The 15,262-nt window shown below is 45.1% G+C and overlaps 1 protein-coding gene across 3 annotated transcripts in view; it reads right to left on the bottom strand.

The window, feature by feature from the left end:
• The window catches only part of cntn2 (contactin 2), a 40,065-nt gene extending 27,703 nt beyond the window's left edge, over window positions 1-12,362 (bottom strand). For 2 of the 3 annotated variants that reach the window (XR_006031166.1, XM_042088839.1), the window contains exons 1-3: window positions 11,708-12,015; window positions 3,231-3,307; window positions 1,665-1,806 (exon numbers count right to left, since the gene is read on the bottom strand). Coding sequence is in view for 2 of the 3 variants with exons in the window: in XM_042088839.1 (XP_041944773.1) it covers window positions 1,665-1,806; window positions 3,231-3,288 (200 nt within the window). In the remaining variant the exon portion in view is untranslated. Of the gene's footprint in view, window positions 1-1,664; window positions 1,807-3,230; window positions 3,308-11,707; window positions 12,016-12,187 lie in introns of those variants that run through there. The other variant, XM_042088840.1, reaches the window with a different exon arrangement.
• Window positions 12,363-15,262: the final 2,900 nt, after the last annotated feature.

Raw genomic sequence — 15,262 nt, 5'->3', positions numbered from 1 at the left:
CCATGGGAGACCATTATCATGAGATCATGTTAAGCATGCTTGCTCATATGCCATGACTGGTACACAGCACTAATAAATAACTGCAGGACTCATAGCATGCTAACATGTTGAGGGTGTAAGTTAGTACATTGTAAGGGTATAGGGTCAGGTATCTGAGAGACCCCCCCCCCCCCCCACACACACACACACTAAAACTGTAATAATGGGACGCTGAGGCATACTCAAATACAACAAATATTTATTGCCATAGATGACAATCAAAAAACATTAGTAAAAACCTTTGAAAGTATTACAATTATGAATGGCGTGTGTGTGTGAGTGAGAGAGAGGGAGAGAGAGAGAGAGTGAGAGTGAGTGTGTGCGTGCGAACTAAGTGAGGCGTTCGATCTTACAAAAAGCCGACATCCAAAACAATAAACAGCGTCTGCACTGACCGAATAAACTAGCCATTTTCTGTTTATTTTTTCTTAATTTTTCATGGTCATGTAATAATGTTCAACCGTGAATCTTCTGGGTGGTTTATCTGCATTTCTGGGGAATTCAAAGTTCTTAATTTGCACAGGGCCTTTTTTAACGATTTCAACTCGCTCTGCATCTCTTACGGTGTCTGTCCATAACGCAGGGTCGTCACTGATAACTGTAGTGTATCGTGTTAGGGCTACTCACGTACTGGTTTCGTTTGCAACCAAAGCTTCTGCTACTGAAATGGTGTCCGTAGCAGCACCAACAGCACTAGTGCGGACTTCGGCAGTGACAGTGATCTTGTCCCTCACGACTGTTTCACTTAGATCAACATCATAATCATCATCATCATCAGTAGATAGGCTATGTAGTGCAAGAGCTATCCAAATTACTTTCTTCCGTGGAAGAATTCTTCGACTGGAAGAAGTTGGTTAATTTAGGCAATTTCTTTCGAAATTCTTCCTCCTCCCTTTTTCTTTTTCTTTTATCACTTCCACTCTGGAAATGTTTCATGGCTGGCTGTCAATCGCTCAACTCCACACCTCACCAAGACCTCGTTCAGATAGCTAGTTGCTGCTATGGTGACAGGAAGCGGACCTGCAGTCATTGATTTTATGATGAGTTTATGAGCAATCATGAGGCAAATATTTTTTCAATCTTTATTATGGATTAGAATATATTGTTTGGATGCGGTGATCATTTATTTAAAAAAAAAAAAAAAAAAACTAAATACGATAGGGGGATGACGAGGCCCCAGGCAATTGCCTGACCATGCCTAATGGCAGGTCCGCCCCTGCTGAGAGAGTCAGTTCAGCTATCATATTATTAATCAATCAATTATGCAGTCTTTATTTTTATGGCACATTTCATGCAAGAACTGCCGTGATATTATGAGTAAAAGTCTGCTCACATCATGTCGACTGCAGGGTTGCATTGTGGAAATGTTGATTATGATAATTAGCGGTCATGATTATGTAATTATGCTGAATAAGATATGTTATTAGTGCAATTATTTGGCTGATGCTGTGACAGCAGGGGGGGGGGGGTGTTACCTGTAGGGGGAAGTGTGGGGTGGGGGGGGGGGGGGGGGGTTACCTGTAGGGCCAATGGATGTACTACCTGTAGGGGGCAGGGGGGGAGTGTTACCTGTAGGGGGCAATGAGGGGTGTGTTACCTGTAGGGGCCAGTAGGGGGAGTGTTACCTGTAGGAGGCAGCAGGACTGGCTCTAGCCTGGCAGCTCAGGGTCACCTTCCCCTCGTTCAGACCCTCCGGGTAGATCAGGCCCACAGGCTGCTCCTCAAACACTGGCCCGCTGTCATGTCCTGACACACACATATCTCCACCTGCATGTGAACACACACACACAGAGATACATGACACACACACACACACACACACACACACACATAGACACATGAGAGACACACACACACATGCATGAGACATGCACATGCACGTACACACACACACACACACGCACGCACACACGCACACACATACACACACACACACACACACACACACACACACACTGCTTAACAGTATCATTTTCCCCCTAGGATGGCAATTCCGCTGTGAAAAGGCAGAGTCTGGGAAAACCTGAGTAAGGATGCTGAAGTGTGCTTCTCTGACCTGAACTGACTGTGGCTGGAACTAACAAAACAACAAATTCCTGAATGAGAACTCACACTCGGCAGACCCCCTGAAGAGAGCTTACAAATCCCACGCAGCTTCCAGCTTCAGAGAGCAGTCTCAGAAGCATGAGGATCTTAAAATACACCATCCTTTCACAGCTTTATTGTAATTATGGCACTCCAGATGTCTCAGCTAAAAACAAAATAACCACCACTACTTAACAGTTGCGCTATATAATTCATAATTATATGCTGTACAAAATCATTCATAATTAAATGTGCCATGCAGAAGGCCATCACATCAGTGTCACCTCTGTGTGCACATAGACTGGGTGATGATGCCAGTGAATAATGGGACACCAGAATGGTGGTGTGTTAAGAGTGTTGACATTAGACCCAGACATGGTGGACCTGGGGTTTCAGGGTGGGGGTGGGGGTGACAGCTCAAAAACAGGGGTGGATGGGCTGTGGGGTTGGGGGGCTTAATGGCATGGCATCTCAACATTTGCATCAATCATTCATGAGAGACCACATCCTCTTAACCCTGCGAAATGAGAAAATGGGCTGAGGTGGTGGTGGTGGTGGTGGTGGTAGGGCAGTCTCCATCTCATCGCTTGCTGATTTAAAATAACACCATCAATAATGAATCCACTCTTAATCCACCACCCCTCCTCCTGTCTCCTGTCTCTGGGGGGAGAACCCCTCCTCCGGCTGATTCCGACACACTTTGACACACTCTTCACGCTTTGGCCCGACAGGTGAGCACTGCCGGGAGACCTGGGGCATGAAAGACATGGACCTCTCAAAGCAGCAAAGACAGTCCATCAGCAAGATCCAAACGACCGCCCCCTACCCCACTCACCCCTCTCTCACTCTGTAATAGCCTCGAATGAGATCAAAACTAATAGAGTGCGGCTTAAGCAGTCCCCAATAGGATCAACTGGGAGGGAGTATTGATTAAATGCACAGATTGCACTGTATGTTACTTTTACGTTAACAGCACAAGAAGCCAGCCTCGGTGGAAAGATCGCTTGCTGTTGGCATCACTGCGAGCCCCCTGTTGGTCAAAGAAACATTGCGGAGGCGCGGTGTGAAGTGCGGAGTCGTCCGATGAAGAGGACGAGGGTACTCACCGAGGGCGTAGGTCAGGGCGACGGAGCTGAGAGCCACCAGGACAGACAGACCTCTCATCCTGCGCTTACGGCTGGGCCTGCGGAGGACGAGAAAGATGACAAGCGCCAGGTGTTACAGTAGGCTCGGAACACAATTTACTGCACATACTGTAGCAGAGCCGCAGAGGCAGCGCGGTGAGCTTCGCAAGCATACAAAGAGCCCGAGGTCAGCTCCCACACTAATGGAGAGGATAGAGGAAAGGGCTTACGGAGAGGATCTAAGGTTAGTGCACATGTGTCTAGGAAAGATGACTAATTGCTGAAGTGGCCAAGGACGACAAATGTGACACATTCGGTGCTCGAAGTTCCAGGAAGATGGAGAGTGTGATGCTTTTGCGTCACGTCTCTATTATTTTCCTTGTTTTCTTTTTTTAAAATTATTTTTCAACAAAAGTGGTCGTCAATGTGTTGTTCAAATGAACATACACAGACACACATATACACCACACACACACACACACACACACAAAAAAAATGTGTCATTTTCCAATCACCTTTTGGACAGAAGCTCTGCCTTCAAGCTGCACAAAATGACATCTCCTTACATAGAAAAGCTGCTGAAAGGCCATGCAATCATGGCTGAAAAGCTAACATGACTCAGTGTCACAGTCCTGGATCAAATAATGGTTGAACAAATGTCTTTCAGATACCCTCCCAGTTTCAAGAGGGGTACTTATACAGCACTCTCAATCACTCACTCTCTCAAAATCACCCTCAAGGGATCTCCATCTAATATAACAGCCACGCATGCAGCCCAGGCAAGGACAAGATGACAGCGAATTTCATATCTTCACTTTGAATTTGACTTTGACATGCACAGTGTCTGCTCCCAGAGAGGATGTGCAGTTTCAATAAGGGGGTTGTCATAGTAAAGATCCAAAGTACTTAAGTTACCGTAACAGGGCTAATTTGAAGGCTAATTAGACTTTTAGGTATGTCTCTGACTACTGATAGCAGATTTTACTTGAATGAAGCCTTGCACAAAGCCAACCTATCCTTTTCCAACCACTCCAAGTGTGAGAGAAGTTCTGTGAGTGTGAGGAAGTGTGTGTGTGTGTCTGTTTGTGTGTGTGTGTGTGTGTGTGTGAGAGAGAGAGAGAGAGAGAGTAGAAACCATATCTGAAAAGAGGTTATTGTCCAGTTAAGCCCTGAAATGGGGAGGGAGAGAGAGAGAGAACACAGAATTCCATCCCCCATCTAATTCTCTTTCGCTATCTCTTTCTCTCTCTCTCTCACTGTCACTCTCTCTCATTCCCCCAATTTTCCTGTTTTCTGTAGGCCGTGCTCAAGTCTAAATGGATCCTCCAGCTCAGCAGGGAAGTCCAGTGAAAGCTTACACCCGAGCTGCAGCCCAACAGAAACAGATCATTGTTGAGCTTCACGATGTACTAGCGCATAAGACAAAGAAGCTCAGAGAGGCCATCCTCACTCCATGCTCAAGGCTGCATGCACAGATGGTCTTGGATGACACTTCAGATGCAGATGAAGTCCCGTTAGGTGACTGACTGACACTGTGCGCTGATTACCGTGACTGATGCTGATTGGAGTGCCCTCGCATCAGGACCACACAAGAACTAGCGTTGGGGAAAAAGTCAGGGCTGTGCAGAGTAATCGACTTCCCAATGTCTGTGAGGAGCATCCCCCGGCCCAGCACACAGATTCTCCTTGGGATTTATTCGATCCCTCGAAACCAGAAACTTGCCTCCTGACATGATTCAGGCCGTTGCCCTCCTTGACGTGCTCCATATTTTATTTATCCTCCACGCCTCTGCCTGCATGCCTGGGGCAGTGCAGCTTGAGTGCTCCTCAGGCAGCTGCTGGGACCCCCCATGTCTGACCCTCACCCACACACCCCCTCTACCAGCATCCCCCAAGCCCAAACATCTTCCTCTTACACAGCAGGGGATCCTTAGTCAGACCACACAAGCTGCATTTATTTAAAAGTTAGACGGTTTCGATCAGCTCACGGCTTAAAGAGACACGCATCTCTGCAAAGCCGGCCACTTGGGACAGTCTTTCCTCTGAAGAGGCCATGGGTAACCAGCTACTTTAGGGATGCACAAATCCGGCTTTCTCAATCCCAGTAACAGTACATAGACATTGGATAATGACTGATTCTGAGCACAGATCTGATATCATTGTTTTTATTAGTGTTTAACAACCACCAAACTGCTGACCAATTGTTTTCAGCTCTCTCCATGCTATGCTAGCTCTCCTTCTAGCCAGAGATCTACGGGCACATTGCTGACACGTGACATAGTACACACACATAGGTGTAAACATAGAAGAAAACAGAATCTAATTGAGTTGAATAGATTGGCCCCATGGATAGGACGACGTATCACTAATACCAACAGTTCAATTACCAGAGCCCAGTGATCAAATCTATTTTGGTCAGCGCCGTGCCAATATGCAACATCAGTATCACATCCGTTCATCCCCATTCATATACCATTGAGATCTTCAGCTTATAATGTTTCCTTCAAAAGTCAATTGTGAAGATGTCACAATGCTTTGCTTTACTACACAGTGTAAAAGTCACCTTAATCAGTTAAAATGAAATAAACAATTATTATCTTGATACGGTACAGTCATTTTTTAACAATTTGCAAGGCAAAAGGCATCACCAGCAGTGAGCTGTGGCACCAGTGTGTCCAGACGAGAGATTAACATCCCTTTACCCCATCGCAACATGAGACCACTCATCCCAGTAACACGACACCCTGCCCAGTGCCACGGCTGTGACTCACAGCCTCGACAGTGCAAATGACTGGCTCATCCTAATCTCTCTCTCTCTCCCTCTATCTGTCCATTCATCTATGCTTCTTTGTTTGCCTCAGCGTAGGAGTACTCCACCCCAGATCCTGCCCTGATGATGTTCTCAGGTCATAATGGACTCTTGGCTACCCTCTAAACATGGGTGAGGGAGGGTCCTGCCATATGTTGGATAAGCACATTCTGTGTATTCACTGCAATTGATGCCAGAAAAGACCCCACCACAGACCACAGACCTGCAATGCAACATGAGGAGAACTAAGAGTTAGCCCTCTGTCAGGAAAACCCACTAAAGCCCACACGGAACAGGTGCCTCATTCCAGTGCCTCCAACAATGTCTTTTTAAACTGTTCAACAGGAGAAGGAAAGGCTCTGCTACCCCCTACTGAGAGCACAGGGTGAGAGTGTGTGGGTTTATGAGTAGTGGGGTCACACACACTTTGCTACACAGTCCTGTGAAGACCTCTACAGTGCGAGCTCTGTTCTCTCGGCTCTCTCACACATACTGTACCTGGAGAGACCCTCTCTTGCCTGAAGTCTGATTTGGGGATTAAGTTCTGCTGGACCTGAGTGTGTGTGTGTGTGTGTACGTGTGTTGGGGTTGTTCTGCTGGACCTGAGTGTGTGTGTACGTGTGTTGGGGCTGTTCTGCTGGACCTGAGTGTGTGTGTACGTGTGTGGGGGTTGTTCTGCTGGACCTGAGTGTGTGTGTACGTGTGTTGGGGCTGTTCCTGTGGTTTGGCCCTGTAAGCGTGCCTTGAAAGCATACCAGGGATATTGTGCACCACCTGTTCCAACAGGGAGATAATTCCCTAAGACAACAGTGTGGCGATACCCGCTTGTCTAGAAAGTAACCAGGGAAGCATGCGTCAGTGTTTGTGTGTGTGTTTATCAACCTCTGTTTATTTGCCATATACGCATAAAGTCATACGAGATATGATAGAATGAGAGACAGAGAGAGAAAGACACAGAAACAGAGAGAGAAACAGAAAGAGAATGAGAGCTCTGATCTATTGACACATTACTAAAACACCCACAGCACATGCATGCTTGACTACATTAGAGAGAGGTTCATGCATATGGTTTTACGCCTGACCTTGCTCCCAAGTAATTAAACTGCCTATTATTATTCTTTTGAGGATTACCAAATTAATCTCACTGAAATTAATTGAGCAATGTATTTTGGTTGAATAACCACTAGGAAAAATATAAAAATTGGTGGTTTACTGCTGAAAACAATTACCCAACCTCTAATTTACAGGAGAATATAAAATTGAATAGTGCATTACTTAAATACAGGCTCTCCTCTTCCTATTTGTCTGACAGCATACAAGAGATGGGTAATATAATCACTGTCCTGCACATGTCTTCAGATATGGTGGACACAGAGAGACGGCTGTGATGAAAAGGCCAAGAGAGAGCTGACACCGAGAAAGCAAGACAACAACTCATATTAAACAGCCAATACTGGATGTTCTTTGCTGCTGTACGGAGAAATCTAATAGATACCCGAGGCATGACTAGGAGCGAAAACTGATGTGTGTCTAAGATGTCTATAAATTAGGCGTTATTGAGAAGTGATTTCGACTAAAACTGTCAGTTTTGACGCTGAGATGATGCTACTGCTACTGTGAGATGCAAGCAGGGAACAGCTGTGGCTCCAATCAATGTGAGCGCACAAGGAGATGAGGATGTCACTGTCCGTGTGCGCTGTCACAGTTCAGTGAGCAGGGGAGGTCCACTAACAACCTGCCCACGCCGTCTGGAGCTGTCGGACGGAGGATGAGCTGCCGCCGTGACACGTCTGTGATGTCAGACAGATGGCAGCATCTCACGTGCAGGGACACCATGAATGAACACCTCCTTGATCCGTTGGCCCTCATAATATATACAGTACATACATACACACACTAAACTTCTCTCTCTCTCTCTCTTTGTTTTTCTCTCTGTCTCTCACACACACGCACACACACATTGGACACATAACACAGGTGACATACAGCATGAACGCACATACAGAAATGGACAGGCACATAAACAAAGGGAAACACATTTAGAAACACATCTGTCACTGATGAACGTCATTGGAAAATAGTGGTTGCCAATCACTTCTTCTGTGTTCATGTAACCATCTATGTAATTTAGTGTGCATGTATGTGTGTCTTGTGCATGTGTCTTTCTGTGTATGTTTGTGTGCGTGTGTTTGTGTGTGTGTGTGTGCGTGTGCGTGTGCGTGTGTGTGTGTGTGTGTGTGTGTGTGTGTGTTTGTATGTCTGTGTGTATGTGTATCTGTTTACATGTGCATGCGTCTATGCATATGGCAAGGAAGGGGCTTCGAGGATGGCCGTACCCTCCTGGGCGAGCTTGGCAGGACTCTCCACGGCACGCCAGCGTGACTTCATTTGGTGCACGAGAAACCAGCGTCTGTGTCAGGGAGGCACAGAACAAAAGGGGAGTCTATTCTGACACCCACCCGCCACTCACCACCCATCCTCCTCAGTACTCCATTCTCCCCCGGCACACACAACATAGCCGCCTTTATGCACACACACACACACACACACACACACACACACACACACACACACACACACTTCACATTAGCACTGGACGGCTCCTCAGCCTCACACTGTACCCCTTCACAACGCCTCTGCAGCCCACTTCATCACACACAAGCCGCCCATTCTTCCTGGCGGGCTCTCAATCTCAGACGGAGTGAATGTCTCAGGATACTGCTCCTTGACCTTCGATCCCCATGACCTCCAATGAGCCCACTGTGCCCGTGTCGAACCCGTCTCACGGGAGGTCATACGGCCACAGCTGGCCTAAGACCAGACCCAGAGTAGGCCATGTGCTGAGATGGTCAGCTTCACAGGACATAACTGATAAATCTGATAAATGATTTTCTCTCTATGTGTGCATCCCATGCTTGAACACAGCCTAGGGGGGAAGTGAGATGAGAGAATTTAAAGAGACTAATGGAGAGGTGGAAGTAAGAGCTCTTTGCGGTCAGCATAACCGAGAGCAGGGGGGCATATGAGTGCTTGGGCCGAGGAGAACACAACTGAGCAGATGTAGAGGTATGTGTTACTGTAAGACTCCATGTGCATGCGTATGCCCTTGTGTGTATGCCTATATAGCAGTGTTTCCCATACATTGACTTATTTGTGGCGGCCAACCACAATATCAACATTGACCACCACTATGGTTTTCCAGGTTGTACTAAATTGTGCTTAAATCTGGTCAGCATCATAATCACGCTGCACTAATTTGTTAAAAACTGTTGCATTCAAGTTAATTCTGCAAACCTACCACTACAAATAGAATTCAATTATGTGGGAAACACTGATGTATTTGTGTGTGTGTGTGTGTGTGTGGGGGGGGGGGGAAGGGGGTGCATCTAACATTTTTTTGGTGTGTGTGTGTGTGGGGGGGGGGGGGGGGGTTGTGTGCATGTGTGTGTGTATGCATGTGTGCGCTTGCATGTATAATGTGTGTGTGTGTGTGTGTGTGTGTGTGTGTGTGTGCGTGTGTGTGCGTGTGCGTGCATATAATATAATGAATATAATGTTCTTTAGATGCCTGCTAAGATTGCTGACAGTCACCATGATGTATCACTGCTGACTGGAAGAAAAAGACCAACTTTCAGCAAAGCGCTAGAGGGAATACACAGCAATCAAATGACTCACTGTGTTTGAAAAAAAAACAAAAAAACACAAGAAATAGAAAGGAAAAAAAAAATTGAAAGACTTTCAATACCAAATGCAGTGGGGGAAACAAAGCCAAAAGGATCCAAAGCAAACTGAAAGAAGCAGAGAGACACCCTCGTTGTGTCTCCCGCCCCTCTTCTGGGGCACGGCAGCGTACAAAAAATAAGTAGCGGAGTCGGCCCTGCTAAAGAAGTCAAATCCCCTGAATCTTTTATGAGAATAAACCAGCCAGCCTGATTCCGATGGAGTCGTCAAGCTATATTTACCATTGATTAGCCCATGAATAATTCCGTGCTTTACTGGACGAGTTCCGCTCAGGAAGGAGTTGGTGAATGATTGAGGCTCCATGTAATTGGCCACATTTGTGTGTGTGTTTTTTTTATGGCTGATGGCTGAATTAAGTGTTGAAATCCAGATGCTGCTCATTGGGTCTTGTGGTCAAACGGAACCAGCCTCTTCCCACCCTGTCCACCTCACCCTGCCCGCCTCTAACTAAATGTGGGATCTAATTGCCTGTTTACCACACCTGGGATTAAGAACACTGTTTCTGCCTTCCACTGACAGCCAAACAATACCAACATGACAAAATAGGGAGACATAATAGGGGGCATAAATGCACACAGCATTACAGTGGACTATCAGCATTTCAGGTCTGAGTCACATACCTAACATTTGATCCTCAACTTTATACTTTACATTAAAATAAACTATCATCAGCTCTTCATAGTTTACCACATGTTATATCCTCCGCTACCCAAACCCTTCCCTCTCCTCCCTCATTTAAACTGCTTTCCCCTCCACTTTAAACCTTCACCTTTCTTCTTAAACACACAATCACAATCTTCCACTTCCAACTCCAGCATCCTCTCCCAGATGCCTCAACACAACTTAATCCACCACATTAGTTCATGTTGCTAAACTAGTTGTTTAGTGCGGGCTATGTCCACAGCAAAGGTAGATGTCTCCACTTCCATAATAGTACAGTTCGTGAAAACACCTAGGTTAATCCAGTGTGTATGGGTTAGTATTAGGAGGTGGAAAGCAAGAGACTCCTATCAAGTGGAGACTTCAACTCACAGAGCGACCCACATTAGAGTGGGAAGCTAGGTGGGAAGGGGCGAAGCAACCACAGAGGAAGTGTCTATCAAAGAAAGACTTTGTTCAAAGAACCAGTTGCAAGGCAGTTGCATTCTTGTCACAAAACAGACCGAGAAATTCTTGTCTTTGTTCTGAAAAAGCGGTGGTTGCCCAAAGTGTATCTATAATCTGAAATTCACAAAAAAGACGGAGACAGCCCATTCCACCAGGGTGAGTCATAGAAACATCGACTTTGTAAGACACAGTTCTAAGAACAAGTTATTTGAGTTCTCAGAGAGCAACTTCCCGCACTCATATTCGTCTAGTTTACATAACGTTAGTAGCCTACTTGCTTTAAACTGAAAGGCATAAAATGCTAATTTAACCTCAAAGATTTGTCCACATTTTTTGCATTAGGAAACGCCACATCTCTGTAAAAACGAAATGTTAGTAGAACCCGGTAGTGTTTTTGGGGTTGCAGTGCACCTGTTAAAGGGATGTAAGCCGGCTATAGCCTACCCACCTGCCAGTTGCAGAAGACAAATAGTGGGTTTCCCGTTACGGACGAACAGATTTGTACAGCACACTCGCCCCCCTGCATTACGACATGCCCATCATACGCAATGTGGCCCGGTCTGTGCTGTGCACATCCGGATCACGTTGAACGAGGCCCGCTACCTATGTATAACGAATTCGTACCTTGCTCCCCCAATGCGGGCCAGTGTCGTAGGCTACATTCGTTCAAACCCATCACACCAACAGATCGACATAGATAGCTTTCCCCTCGTTTGACATTCTAAATTAGGCGACATCACTTGAGGAAATTAAAGAAAGCCCTATTTGCGTACTGAAGTAATCTCAAGTGAAAAAATCTTACCGTAATTAGACAACGATAACAGAAAAGATCTGGACGCAGGATGTTGCCTCAGTGGCTGTTTTGACTCCCAGCAGATGAGATGCGTACACTACCGATCATGCGCAAGGAGGAGGGTGATGCAGCGCGCATCTGATGCTCCGTAGAGGAGAGGAGGCGACGGGATTGTCAGATAACAGGCGCGCCTCTATCCCGATGTGGGGTATTCGTCAGCGTAGCTAACCGTCTGGCGCTCTCTCCTATCGCGTCAGGGACGTGCTCAGCACAACTGTTTCCGTCGTTAGTGTCTCAGATCGCCCTCTCTCTTGCTTTCATTTTGAGGGACACTTTCTCTCTCTCTCTCTCTCTCTCCCTCTCTCTCTCTCTCTCACACACACACACACACGCACACCCTCTCTCTCCACCCCTCACTCATCCAGCATGCTCCAATCCACTGCTTTCATTCACTGGCGCACACGGCAGCACCAGCCCCTCCCGACTCACCTTCGTTGTCTCCTCCGATTGAAATGAATAAGAGAGAGAGAATAACGGTATTGTTCGGCCCTTTGTTGCCGGTCCTCGTCTCCCCTGCGTACTGAATCATGTGGATGGGGGGTAGGTGGATGTACGCCCTTCCCCCCCCTTCCCACCTCTCCAATCTGCAACAATATGCTCCTAACATACGCAATCACACAATTGGGAAGCACACCCGCGCCCACCAACACACACACACACACACACACACACACACACACTCACACAGCATGATTTTCGTGTCTCACACAATTTCACAGAAGCTACACCTGGTGCCTGAGAAACGATTGCTCACACGTTTTCTCGAGGTGACTTATTAGCACCCAGTGCCCACATCACATCATGTAACACCTATTGGTCCTGTGGTATTATACTAAATTCACAACAAGACAGGCACCACAAAATTAAACCAGAATGATTACAAAGTATGTGTGGCAAACAAAGAAAAAAACAACTGTTTCTTCACAAACCATACAGAACACATACAACAAATAATAATAATAATAATAATCCAGTGTTTTTAACTTTTACTTTACATCTTATTTTCCATTTTTAATCATTAGCAGTATTTGTTTTATAACGTTTAATTATGTATTTTATTACCTTTATGGTGTGTTTTAGTAACCTATGTATTTTAATTGTGTTTTATATTTCTATATTCTATTTTCATTTGTCCCTCATGTATTTTTTGTATTATTATTATTATTATTATTATTATTATTATTATTATCTGCTACTCATGCAGATATGTTAGGTCAACATAATGGTTCTCAAGCATCAAATTAAAATCTATGCAAAGTCAGTTTAAAGTCAAATGTATTTGAGGAAGAGTGTAAGACTATAGCAAATGCATTGGACAGTGTGCTGTTATGGATTCTGCTCTAATTAATGAAATTTAGTCTCCCACAAGTGAGAAAGCCACCTAATGAAAAGCTGGTTGACTTGTCGGGCTGCCACAGGACAGATGTTCAGTTCAGATCTGAATGACCTTTCTGACCCCTCTACTTGGACAACTGCTCTGAGATCAGCACCAAAGGGCAGAAAGCCAGGGTAAGATAATGGACGCTATCAGGGGAAGTCGCCAAGGCAATGAATTCAATAAAGAAATTCAGTCAGACAGACAGACTGCCCTGTGCATGGAGATGAGTGAGATGTATCTGGCCTTGAGAAAAGATCCAGTTACCGTAATGGAATCAGAAATGTAGTAAGATGACACCAAAAACTCTAAATGTGCCATGTAGCTTTACAGTACAGGACTGGAAGATTATGGCTGTTTTTCACAAAATAAGGTAGTTGCAGAATGTATCATATCATGTGCAACACAATAAATTATGAACGAAATGTGCAGAATACAGATTAAAAGATAATGCACATTTTTCAGTGTGCATTATCTTTGTATCTGTATTCTGCAGAGGTCAGTGTTAATGAACGTCTTTAATGGAGTCGGTTTCCGTTGCGTGGCTACTACAATTCCCACTTATCTTAATGATTTCATGACCTGTTTTTCTACTTCTGCTGCTGTCTCTCTCTAGCACATTTTGCATGGATAGTTAAGAGCTTCATGAGTGCTCAGTTCAGCTCAGTAACTACTTGAGCAGGATATTTTCCTTTATATTTTATGTCTTTGGGAGATGACATCCTATCATACCAATGCTTATAAATACTTGATATATGGATCTCATACTGTACACATAAAATGTGTAAGCAAATTTGATCCTGAAATGAAATAAACCATTTGTATATTTACTTGTAGGCAAGAAAGGGACTGACTATTTAAAATCCCCTATTCTAATTACTTCTTGGGCTGAAATGTCAGATTCCAGGCCGTTGTTGCATGGAGTTGATGTTCTTATTGAAACCACACCCATGCAAAATGCAACATATCCAGACAGAGTGACAGCCAGACATGGGTACTACAGACATTGTCAGATGACACGAGGAGTGTCCCGTTCCGGGAACGTTCCTCCCTGTCTGCTGTTCTCCTCTCCGGGCTCATGCGATACAGCCGGGAGGATGCTGCCTGTCGTCTCAGTGTGGACTCCCTTGGGAAGCCCCCCCCCACTACCCACCTGCCCTCCCCTCGCCTCCCTGCCCCAGACGACTCTCACAGGTCGTATTCATTTTCATATTAGCAGCTCACACCATGCAACACAAAACACATCTCACCCAGGACCATCAGGAACCATATGTTTCTTGTCTGCTGGTTGTTGGAGTTGTTTGTTTCTCTCTCCATGAACTGCAGCAGTTTATTCACTAGTCATCACTGGTTTAGCTCTTTCTTTTTTAGGACTAAGAAAGAAAAATAGAAATCTTATTAACCAAATTCACTTATTTCAAAATGTTTGAGTAATTCAGAATTGTTACTCAGAGCTTAGGGGGACATTATTATAATAAAGCAATATCTCCTTCATAATACACAAATATGATGATTCAGAAAACAGCAGTGAGACATCCACAGAAGAAGACATAAATATCTCAAAATTTGTCAGTGATGTACTACACACATATCTGAGGATAGTTCAATATCTTCAACAATATATACATAATATAATATAAGGGAATATGTTATCGTCATCATCATCAACAACATGTTATCATCATCATCATCATCTAAATAAACCCATCCCAGAGTTGAGTGGCAGTATGTACACTTTTGACCACACTTTTCTATGTCTTTTCCTTTGAGGAAAACCTTTTCATTGTATGCTCATTCTGCACCGCATTAATGTCTTTTGATAAGTAATGGGTGTACACATGGCCACATTATCTTGGTCAATAAATGCTTATGATGTAATCCTCTGTTCTTGGCTATTAATGACAGAGCCATGATTGAGCCTTGGGCTGGATTTCCCTAAAACTCCCAGTGGGAAGGAAAGCCTTCTGTTGCCGTAAAGGATCAATACGTTTGATTCCTTAGTGATGCCTAAAAGCCCACCGAAACCCAAGTGCTTTGCCCCACTACTGTCAGGGTTGACGGATGACAGGCAGGATGACATCCCGCCACCACCGATCCCCTGGAAGAGACTGCAGTCTGTCAGAAGCGAT

The sequence above is a fragment of the Alosa sapidissima genome, chromosome 4 (genome assembly GCF_018492685.1).
Source record: "Alosa sapidissima isolate fAloSap1 chromosome 4, fAloSap1.pri, whole genome shotgun sequence".
NCBI classification, from domain to species: Eukaryota; Metazoa; Chordata; class Actinopteri; order Clupeiformes; family Clupeidae; genus Alosa; species Alosa sapidissima.
The sequence above is the reverse complement of the archived record's forward strand: the minus strand, read 5'-3'. Positions and strand labels throughout refer to the sequence as shown.